The following is an 11,643-nucleotide window of genomic DNA, read 5'->3' as shown; positions in this document are numbered from 1 at the left end:
TATATGTACACGATTCTCTCTTCGTAGACCATCTACACCAGCTGCAGGCGCTTATCAGGGCCTGCTTCTTCTCTTTCTGGCGTTACCGTCATGGTCATCTTTGGTACACGTGTTTGCGCAATGTCACCAACATGACACGCAACGGTCCAGTGAACACACGCAGTACACGCGACTCTAGCAAAAGCCGTGAGTGCGTGACCCTTTCGTAGCTCCGAGGCTTCTGAGTATATCCACCAAGGCACTCTGCCACCTGATGGGAACTCTGCAGTGTATGAGTAGCGCTTGTCAATCTGAAGTGAAAGGATAACAGAAGACTCAATCGACTTAGACCAACCAGGGCGATGTATTTGTAGTCTAAATTAGCTTAATGAGAGCAGCATTTCGGGCTAGTTGGTGATCCATGACGTCAAAGAAATTGCGCGACGAAAACACGGATTAAATTAAAATTAGCTCTTCCATTAGTCGATATACCCAAAGCTCTGATCACCTCTTCTCCCTCATTACTGACGCACCTGGCTCGTTTCATCTGCCATCTTAAATGAAAGGCTGCTAATTAAGCGGAAATAAGCAATTCAGAGTACGTTCACGTACGGTAGGGGAGATCGTACTCTTAACTGCGCCCTCGTTTCTGTAAGATAATAAACGGCGCACGTAGACTTCTCTGCGTTGTGTAGTAAAAACTTAGGCTTCGAGATCCGCGACTACTTGTAAGAGAACAACAAACAAAAAAGCAGTGCGACAGTATTCAAATAAATACCGCGAATAAGTACAGCTTCTGTCCCGAACTAACCTGAAGGAAACCCCACGCAACATTCTTTGTAACGTTCCATAAACTGCGCACCTCATTTCTAGATTGCCCGCAGTACACGTTTTCGGAAGATTAAGTACAACTGTAGACGTATTTTTTATGAAAACAAATATTTTGCTTTTCACAAGAGTGGTCACATGAAAAGGGAATCTACGAGGACACACAAACGCATGTAGTCATCATCGCGGCAGGTCGAGAACGAAGCTACTTGAGACATCGTCCCGAACTCACTGATTTTCGGAAGTTCGCGTACAAGGTTTCCCACCTGAACGACTCTCCCCGTGAACATTGCAACAAGACACTGGTCCCTCCCAAAACCAGATACCAATATCTCTGTTAGCTCGAAACCTTCATCGCCAAGCAAAGGAATGCACGTTCATTCGTGTCTTAGAGCACTCGCTTCGACAATCCATGGTCCAATGACATAGTTTCCGGAGGCCAAGGTTCTTCAAACCAGGACCGGGAAAGTGCGTCGGTTCCTAAAAATTCTCGGCCCATCTCGGCCAATCGTACACCGAACTGTGCAGCTCTCTGTCTGTCGCTACCTGGCGATGGCCGACGCCATGATGTTGATACCGCGAAAGTTCTTGTCCCTCGAAGTGGAAGCACCGTTGGTGAGGGCAGTCCCGTTATGCTTCTGCGTGCCGTCTCGCTGGCTGACCGAGGGCGCCGCGTCCGCACTCACGGCGTCGTGCAGCACCTCCATGAACTCGGTGGCCCGCGCCGCCGTGCCCTGGCGCATCTTGGCCCAGCCGGCCACAGCCGGCCGCTGGATGCCGTCGATGGACAGCGTCTGGTGGCAGAGGGCGCTCGTCAGTCGCCGTATAACGTTACGCCTTTCGGTGGGAGTGGGCAGGTTCAGACGCGCCACGAACCTAACCAGGTACTCGGTCGTGAAGCGGGTTGCCTGCATGCAGTGAGGACGAGAAGCAGTGTATTCGCAATACCTCTTTTAGTACCGCAGAAGTTCAAGGGAAGATGGAGGTTGGAAAAGATGAAAATTCCTTGAACAGTCAGTGTCGCTGGAGCCAACGTCTCGCAAGTGGTCTTGTCTTCTTCAAGGCTGCAACTCTGTTCCTTAGATGAGTGCATATGCACTTTTATGCAATCAGCTAAGGAACATAGTTGCAGCCTTGAAGAAGACAACAGATACACTCAGCTAATGAAGGGATTTGCTGCCTTAAGAAAGATAAGATCACTCGGTTGAAATGTTCGCTCGAGCGACACCACCTGGTCACGGATTTTTCATTTCATTTAATACCCCAAGACATGACAGGTACCAAATAGACAGGGGCGTAGCCAAGGGGGGGGGGGTTGGGGGGTTCAGACCCCCCCCCCCGAAATATTTCAGTTTTGCTTGGGTATATATACACGCACACATACAAACGCACGCACGAACATACATAATGTATGGTTGAACCCCCCCCCCCCCCGAAAAAATTTCTGGCTACGCCCCTGCAAATAGAATACCGACGATGCACTGTCTCGCCATTGTAATGAAGTATTACGAGTTAGTACCAGCTTGCCCAACTCGCCGTTCTACTGCAATGCATACAGCCTCTGCAAAAAGTTTCCGGACCCCGTACGTCCTACCGTGCAGGGTGTGAACATGTGCTAGTCAGACATAGTTCACCAAAGGCACAGAAACGGACGAAAAAAAGCAGAGGCGACATGCGCAAGCGATTGTCCTCGTTATGATCACACACCCAGAATTAGACGGTACCGGTGGTCTGGGAGTGAACACGGTAACTAGCTGAGGGAGTCCTCTACACTAGACTAGTTGAACTCGGTCCTAAATTATCGTCGGCATTGTAGACATCATCACAATCTGTTGTAGAAGGTGAGTTGAAAAGGTCCAGAAGGGCACTGTCTTCAACAAAGAGACGATACCTTGTTCAGCTTCTGAAGAACGGCGACAGGGTTCGTCGGCCGCACGACGACAGCTGTCAGGTCCTGTTTGCTGAGCACCGGCTCCTTCAGTTCATCTAGCCAGTACCAGAGAAGTCCGGCCAGTATCACTGGGTCCTCTTCGACGTTCACTTTATCCCACGCGGCACCCCTGGTGTTCAGCTCGCGCTGGTACTTCCGCAGCCGAGCCAGGTACACGGCTCCCAGCAGCTTGTGCTCCAGGAGCAGCGCCGAGGCTATGTCCGAAGGAGACAGGGCCACCGACGAGCAGGCGGCCTCATCCTGAGCAGAGTTAATTTTCAATATTTTAGTTAAACACCGCAGTGCTTTACATGCAGAAGCCACGGTGTGATCATGATGCGCGCCGTATAGTCCGGCGGATTAAGTTTGACCACCTGGGGTTCTTTAAAGGGCCCACAAACCATCGAGAGGAGGAAATTTAGCTATGGCGTTGCAGTTGTGCACAAGTCAACAAGAACGCAAGTGGAAGTCACGCGTTTGGCCCTTGCTCGTTTTGCTCCTTTTCGCTGCGTTCGTCGGCTTGTTTCTCCTCCTCTCCGAAAGCTCCTCCTCTCCGAAAAAAGAGGAGGGAGCGCGCCCCTGCTAGCAGACAAACAGGTTCTTGTTCATGCCCTCGACAGCGTCTGTTGCTCGTGTGCTCGTGACGTCACCTAATCGGACAGGTGACATCACGACGGCCGCTGCGGATAGCGGAAAGGCACGGAGGGGAGCACGCGAACGTCTGTTGGTGGTTTAGGGGCCCTTTAGCGTGCATATATATGATGAACCTGTTCACATCTACTTGAACCATATTATTAAAGAAGGCACACTCGACTTCATTGCCTCACGATCTGCGTACCTCACGACGTGCCCGCAGTTCCTTCTGCGACGACAGCTCCTTGAAGCAGGCGTTCTCGGTCAGGGTCTCATCGTCCTGACTGCTGCCGCCGGCTTCGCTGGCCTCGAACTCTTCGTCCTCGTAACTGCTGAACTCCGGGCTGTTGGGCGTCGACGCGAAGAGGCCGGCGAGTCCGGCGATCAGGAGGGAGTCCAGGACCGCGTCGGTGTCCGATGGTTCTTCGTCCTCATCGTCGTCGTCGTCGGGAGACGGCGAGAGAATGTCCTCCACGCTCGTGGTCACGGAGGAGCCGCTGGTGGCCGCCGAGTCGCCGCGCTCGCTCAGCGCCGTGGGTCGCCATCGGTCGTGGCTCACGGAGGAAGAGAGGAAGTAGTTCCAGAAAGGGTCCAGCTCGGTCAGCTCGAAGCTCGGACAGCGCACCGTGCTTCCGGTGCTGGACGTGGAACCGGCCGTTGTGCTGTAACGTTGAATCACGAGGAGTGAGATATTCAGAGAAGACCGAAGTTCCGGGGAAGATGTAGGAGGGTTGTAGTGATGGAAAGATCGTTTAGCAGGGAATGTCGCTGGAGCCGACGTTTCGACACGTGGAGTTGTCTTCGCCAGGGCAGCCAGTTGATTCCCTGACGAAGACAAGTCTACGTGTCGATACGTTGGCTCTAGCGACATCACTTGTTGGACAATTTTTTTTTATCACAAAACTGAGACAGAGAGATAATAAAGAGCTTTTAGCGCCTTTTCCATCTTTCTTTGCTTGTAAAGTTCTTTCCAGAAATGGCTTTTGTGAACGATCTATGGAAGAGCTAAGAAAGGCCACACAATAAAATTAGAAAAGCGTTGCTTTTTTTTTTCATTTTTAATCGAGTGGCATGACATACAACATTGCCTTGTCAATGGCTTACAAGAGAGTTTGTGCCATAGTAGTTAGCCGCACTCATTTTCAAAATCCGTTCGTCCCGGCGTTGTTCAGTGAACACGGAAATTTTGTCAACAGGAAAACAAATGTACGGAACAAAAGCCACCTATGACATTGTTTCGGAAGCTATAGGGGATGTAGTGTCGGCGTCAGCAGTTCTGGTAGTGCAATATTTCGAATGATACCCTTTCGTGCATCACGGGGCTTTCAATCCCCCTTCACAGCGTCATCTGCTCAGTTTCTGGGCTAAGCATTCACAGTATTGTTTAGACAGTCAGCTGAGAGATTTTCAAGATGAATGGGACACGCGCTTGTGTTCCTGAACGCGTTTGGTCGTGGAAAGCGTATGCGGCGATTCTAATGTTTATTATAATTGCCACACATTATTTTAACCAGCCCTTACGGATCTGGCTGTATGTAAAATGAATCCCAGTTCAAGTACCTGCTCCGGCTGCTGATGCTGCTACTTGAGGAGCTCTTCACGCTGCTTGTGCCTAGCGTTCCCTTGGACTGACTAAGCCTGAGCAGCCTCTCGCATAGTACGTACAGGATCTGCAAATGGAAGAGGAAAGTTCAATGACAAAGGCTCACATGCCTACACGTTGCGTCGCTTTCGAAACGACTTTTTCAACAGCGCGAAGTGCACCACAATTCACTACACAGAAAAGACAACACATACCTTATTTTTATTTAGTTATCGATGTGTTAACATGGGCAGGTTGACTACGTAACAGTCGGCTATTCTGAAGTCATTGCTTCGTTACATCCTTATCACTGGCGTAGCCAGAGGGGAGGTTCAGCAAACGAAGGTGGCGTGGGAGGAGGTGGAAGGGGGGTTGCGGGGCGGTAATTTCCCGCTGAAGTTTATTGCGGAACTGTTTAAGCTTGAAGAATCTCGGTTCGTTGCGAACAAAAATTATCCTCATGAACCGACACGTGCTCTCTTCGTCCTCTTCGTCTTCAGCTTCGCTTCCAGAGCACGTGCGCCGATTTGTCCGGCGTGGGATGCAATAACTCTGATGGGCGAGACATCGAGCATAGAGAGAGGGGACAATAGAGATAAGAAGAAAGAGGAAGCGAGAAATAGAGAGAGAGAGAGAGAAAGGGAAAGAAAGATTGAAAGAGCGAGAAAGAGAAAGAAATAGAGAGAGAAAGAAAGAAATAGAAATAGAGACAAAAAAGAGAGAAAAAACAGTGAGAAGAGGGAAAAATAAAGAAAGAGAGGAAGAATTAAAGAGAGAAATAAAGAGAAACAGGGCAGGCCGCCCAGCTCTGCACTTCCTTCAGGCTTGGCACCACTAATGCGAAGTTGCCTTAATTTTTTATTTATCTTTATACCCGCAGGCATACGAACACACACACGCACGTACATAACGGGAAGGAGGGTGTGGGGGTCGAACCCTACATCCCCCTGTCGTTAAATAAATTTCCTACTACAATCCTGATCGCTACCATCCCTCGGCGTTGCTGCTACCATCGGAAAACTCCGATAAACGCGGCGCCAGATTTTCCTCTACATGATATCGTAAGAAAGCAAGCATCTTTTGAGTAGTAACGCTCGCTAACTTGGGAAGCAAACTCAGACAGAATATGTACAGTAAAAACGCTCTACGCAAGCTTCTAGTTAGGGGTGTGATGAGATGAAAAATTCTGGAACAGGGGATGTGGCTCGAGCCAGCGTTTCCACTAGTGGTTTTGTCAACGTTTCGACATGTGGTCTTGCTGCCTTGAAGAAGACAAGACCACTTGCCGAAACGTCGCGTCTTAGCGACACCCCCCTGTACAACTATTTTTCATCTCTCCAAGCTTCTATCTGCCCCTAAACCTCCGCCCTATATGTGCAGAGATCTGTTAGTATTTGAAACTTTCGGATCGAACACTCTCAAATATGATTAGTGAAGGATCCGATTGGATACGGGTCCTGGACTCAACTAGTCACTATTAGTTTTCGAATACTTCATAGAATAATAGTTTTCGAATACTTCACATTGGAAGCCGAGCACAACCAATCATAAAACTGAAAAAAAGCTGAAGCAAATGTCACCCATGCCACAGTGGACATGCCACAGTGAGCGCGCACTGCGCCGCTCTTGGTGCTGGATATTTATAGTTAAGCTAAACCGCAGTCATTCGCACCCAAACGATGGAATTGTGTACAACAAGCTGACAGTGATTCCTGCGAAGGGAAAGTATTGTGGTGAGCTGGCTTACCTTTGGAATGTATCTCAAGTGTCTCGCCTCCGTGCCATGCATGACTTTTCGCTGTTTGGCCAGGTACTGAATGAGGGTGAAATCTGTAGCCTTGGTAGGCCTGCAGCGGGAAAGGGTGATCATAAATTATTCGAACTTTACGGAACCTCTCTGCTACTGTTTTGTATGCCTGTGGATTTGAGTAACAGATTACGCCACAGAATTTTCGTTTATTTTGCCTTTTGTACGTAGCCGTCATACCTGTACTACATTGATGCGCTATAGGACTGTTGAATGACGTTACAACAAACAAGTGAATTGTGTATACGAACTCAATGAGATGGTTAGCTCAATTTACGTGCATTTAAAGGAGAACGCTAATTGCGTAGGTAGGGAGTTCAGCAACCAGCTTACCTGTACTTGTCCACTTTGGTCGGTTTTCTGCTTGTGTACCTGCGGGAGATAAGGTGCGAGTACGTTATTAGCGTTACGTCATTGAAGCGTAACACTAAAAGAGCCATTCACTACGGAGGAGAAGGCAGGACGGTTAATCAGACGTGTATTCGGCTAGCTGTCCTAGAGATGGAAAAGGCGCCACCTCGCTAGTGATAACGAAAACACGCTGAAGGGTCACCGATATCTGAGTACCGCCAACGGTAAATGGTGTATTTAAATAGCTCATCGTTAGTATTCTCAAGAACGGAGGAGATGAGACGGTGGAGGATGGTTCTCCTAGTGCGAACATGCGTGATTGTCAAGTACGCTGACAGTCTATCACCGAGGTCAGTCGATTTCAAAAATCGCAGCAATTCTCGCGTCGCTTCGATAGTCTGTGACGCGTAGGACATTTATCAAAAGAGTATTTGCTCTCAAAGTGGTCTTGAGATTTAGTTTGTTCAACGCAGTCATCGTCTCAACGTAGTCTGTGATTTAGTAGTTCAAAACAGTCATCGTCTTCCAGTAGCTCTCCCTCTCCGTTGAAAAGGTCTGTAGGCCATCCCATTTCTTACCTCATTTTTTACTGATACTTCAAAACGCCTCTTGCAAATCCCCACGAATGGCCAATCACCCATCAGCAGTGATCTCCAGCACTTCTTTAAGTTGTACGTTTCCGACAGTTCTTGAGGGGTGTACATACACCTAGCTAGGGGAAGGCCTTTCACAGGTATGCCTAACGCCTGAGCGTATGCGTAGATATATACGTGAAGCTTCCTTCGATATAGTAACATAACTTCGCCTCCTGGTGGCAGCCGTTCGACTCACACGATGGGGTAGACGACAAGCAGCGGCAGCACGAACTGCGCGAACTTCTGGACGCAGTCGATCTGGCTCTGCGTCTGCACCGAACCGCGACGCTTGAGTCGAACGAAGCGCACGGCGTCGTTGGGCCGACACCGCAACGCGAACACCAGGTAGCTGGCCACCAATACGCCCGTCCGGCCGAGTCCCGCGTGGCAGTGGACGGCCACCTTGCCCTCGGTGAGGGCAAACGACATCACCTTTACCATGTCTAGCAGTGCCAGGCTGCTTGGGGTGCCGTAGTCACGCCTACAAGAGAGTCAGAGGGAAAAGCAAAGGAAATCAAGACGGGGAGATCAACCAGAGCAAATTTCGTATTACCTACTCTGTTCTATAGGAGAGGAAATGACGTATGAAAAAAGTTGCAGTGGCTTAGTTCGGCTATGCCAGGATAACGTAGCGTTAGCAAAGGTTCAGCTGATTATTCTCAGCTTTCCTGGTTGTCTAGGATTAGCATGATGATTATGCTTACTGCTGCTCCAATGACACACACACGGTATACGTATTATGTGGCACATGTATATTTATTTTGCCAGGCAACTACTACGGGATCCGATTAGTTAAGCTTCTCCGCTCTTCTGCGCTGTTGAGCAGCATTTGGGCTCTCCTTCATGGCTAAACCACACTGGCAAACGCTAGTCAGAGGCGCTATCAAGCGGCTCCAGCGCAGTGTCAAACGGCGACTGCACAGCGAAGGTGAATAGCTGCGCGCGCGCCGGCGCCAATACGTCTGCCACGGCTACGACGTCACTCCTCTGGAAAGCGCAGACCGGCGGCGGCGAGTCGCGCGCGGCGACGGCGGATTGCGCGGGAGATGCCAGCTCCGGTGCGTGACATCACTGATCCTCGCGCATGCGCAGCACGGCCCTTGAGGAGGCACACGAAACTGGCTCGGCTAGGCCATTGTAGCTAACGCTACAAAACTCGCAGGGTCCCTAATGCACTTGCCTAAGACGACTCGAAGGCGAAAGCCATCTTCGTTTTCTTTTTCTTCTCGGTCGGTATAATGATCCTGCCTAGCCACCCTCCGAAAGATTTCTGCACCTAACGTGGTTTTGCCCTGCATCCAGGTTCGGAGGCGCTGCATGCTTTCTGCATCTCACCTGGTTTTACACTGCCTCCGTGATCGGTACATGTTTGACCAAGCGACGATGTCATGTGATGGTGTTATCATGTGCCCTCATGATCACGTCATATGACGGCGTCATCACGTGATGATTACTTTTTGCATCACTCACGTTGACGCCGCGTGTAGCTGACGCCGCCGATGGTCAATTTTTGCGTTTGATGAGGCATCTAAGGCTTTCACCTTAATATCAAGCCAGCTCGACTCCAACCAACGCTTATACAGCCTGAATTCGTCATAATGGCAGCTGCGGTCAACTATCTAGGGGCGAAAAAAAAAACATTATTGCGTCTTATGTGGGTCGGAGTGTAGCCTTGACTAATTCGTACGCCTGTCACATTGTAATGGCGGACACACTCTTAAGCGATCGGTGCAGGTGTGAAGAGACCATCGATCACCGCCTCTGCCAATGTTCCCGTTTCGACAAACTACCTCGCAGTGTGGGGGTTGAGGGGACTGGATTATTTATGCGTTACATAAACAGGTCCTTGAATCCTGGCCTTACAAGTCGTCCGTCCAGAAAGCAGTAGGAGTTGTTGCACAGTGCCTGTAGATGAGGGACGTGAACGTCCGACATAAAGTAAGGAAGTCTTAAAGAAGTTAATTTTATAATAATCAAATATGAGAGACCAAAACGAATTACACTTGCACTCGGCTCAAAAGTGTCGCGGCCTTCCCATAAATGTCTGATAGTACAGGGTGTGTATAAAAAGTATCGGGAACAATCTTTTCCTGACGTGACTGTAAGTCGTAGCGCGCTCACACCGCGCATGCGCTGTGGTGGGGGATGTGACCTTAAAGGTTTACCAAGCGCCAGTCGCCAGTCGTTCAGACTAGATCGCGTTTTTAGTGGACCCCTTTCTAGTGACTCGGTGCAAATGATGTATACAGCGATTGAACGACATCACGTTTCGCGTTGGCCTGACGATACCTGTCGTTAAACGACATCGCGACGATTCCCCAAACCTCTTACAGCTCCTACTTGGCACTAGCAGACTGTTTCATATTCCCAAAAGTAAAATCCTCCCTCAAAAGGCACCACCATGGAACCCTAAGTGCTGTCGAAGAAGCTTGCCCGGAATCCGCCTACCTGGAAGCCTTCCATTCGTGGAAAAGCCGTTGGCAAAAGTCTGTCGACGCTCAAGGGATGTAGTCTAAAGACTTTTGAGACATTGTAGCAATATTTCTAAAAAACCTATTTTTCCAAAACTTTTCCCGATACTTTATATATGTATTTCTGTCTCTTCCTCTTCCATTGCCTCGCTTGCTTACCTCACCCATTTTTTTTTTTCTTTATCGATATGGTCTGTGGAAGACGCTGATGCCTTTTCTGCTGCCGGCTACTCATCCTCCGAAAAGAAACATGTCTAAAAGCGCGAACAAAGGCTGAAACTATAAAAAAACACAAGAGAGTAAAAAAAAAATCCGGCAGCTCCACTACTGCGAAACCTGAGGAAGTGCGTAGCACGGGAACCCAGCGATTCCCGTTCGTAGGGCTCCCACTGCTCCGTTTACCAAACCGTCGATGACGACAATGTTTGAGGTAAGCGTGTAGGGATTCCCCGGCACGAGTATAGAATCTTGTTGGGGAGATTCCCAAACTCGGTGTGCGACATGCGCGCTACTTTTTGCTGCGCTTTATTGACTTCCTGCTTGTCACAGCAGTTGAGATACGTGTCGTCTGCAGCGAGTTACGTCAGGTTTTTTCTCCCTTCAGATGGAGCGCCGTGGAGAGCCGGTGAGAGGAGAAATCATGCGCTCTGCGAGGCGGTGGCGCCCTCTCTTGCCCGGTGTCGGAGTCAACTTCATGTTTCCGAAGCGTGTTTAGCTATTTTAAGTTAATTGTTGCTATTACTTCTTGGTTATTTCTGTTAATCATATTATGTTAGAGCTTGTTCGTTCATTTTAACCTGGTTTTGAGCATTGACCATGACCATGCCACATGAGATCCATGTATGGACGACAAGCCGGGCCCCTAAAGTGCTCCGCACTTGAAAACATTCGCTAAGACTCACGTATGCGTAAATAAAATGCCTTAAGGCACTCATGTGCCGCAATGCAATATAAATTGCACAAGAGAGTCTCGTGAGCAGCACTTATACGAGGGCACTTATACAACTACATAACAGCACTAAATGGTAAACCCGCCACGGTGATGTAGTGGTTATGGTGCTCGACTGCTGCCCCGAAGGTCGCGGGAACGAATCCCGGCTTCGGCGGCCACATTTCGGAGGAGTCAAAATGCTAGAGGACCGTATACTCAGACTTAGGTTCACGTTAAAAAAACCCAGGTGGTCTAAATTTCTGGAGCCCTTCCAGGCACGTGAGCAAGGGGGTGGTGCAAGGGGTCCCCCCCCCCGAAGTTCGTCCAGTCGGCCATTAACGCAAGAGTATAGAAGAACAAGTACAAGTAGGAAGACTTTCTTTCGAACAATTAGGCCTTGCCCCCCCACCCCACAAAAAAATCCTGGCTACGTGCCTGAGCCCTGCCCTACCGCGTGGTTTTCATATCGTGGTTCTGGGATGTAAAACTCCAACAA

The 11,643-nt window shown here is 49.4% G+C and overlaps 1 protein-coding gene across 1 annotated transcript in view; it reads right to left on the bottom strand.

Annotated features, from left to right (window-relative positions):
• Nucleotides 1–1,299: 1,299 nt before the first annotated feature.
• LOC119406379 (protein tyrosine phosphatase domain-containing protein 1) overlaps nt 1,300–11,643 on the bottom strand; it is a 90,736-nt gene continuing 80,392 nt past the window's right edge. The window contains exons 6-11 of the mRNA XM_049420070.1: nt 7,942–8,226; nt 6,700–6,799; nt 4,935–5,040; nt 3,576–4,195; nt 2,699–2,998; nt 1,300–1,715 (exon numbers count right to left, since the gene is read on the bottom strand). Of these exons, the coding sequence (XP_049276027.1) occupies nt 1,350–1,715; nt 2,699–2,998; nt 3,576–4,195; nt 4,935–5,040; nt 6,700–6,799; nt 7,942–8,226 (1,777 nt within the window). The 3' untranslated portion in view covers nt 1,300–1,349. The remainder of the gene's footprint in view (nt 1,716–2,698; nt 2,999–3,575; nt 4,196–4,934; nt 5,041–6,699; nt 6,800–7,941; nt 8,227–11,643) is intronic.

The sequence above is a fragment of the Rhipicephalus sanguineus genome, chromosome 10 (genome assembly GCF_013339695.2).
Source record: "Rhipicephalus sanguineus isolate Rsan-2018 chromosome 10, BIME_Rsan_1.4, whole genome shotgun sequence".
Taxonomy (NCBI): domain Eukaryota; kingdom Metazoa; phylum Arthropoda; class Arachnida; order Ixodida; family Ixodidae; genus Rhipicephalus; species Rhipicephalus sanguineus.
This window is presented reverse-complemented; position numbering and strand designations above follow the sequence as displayed.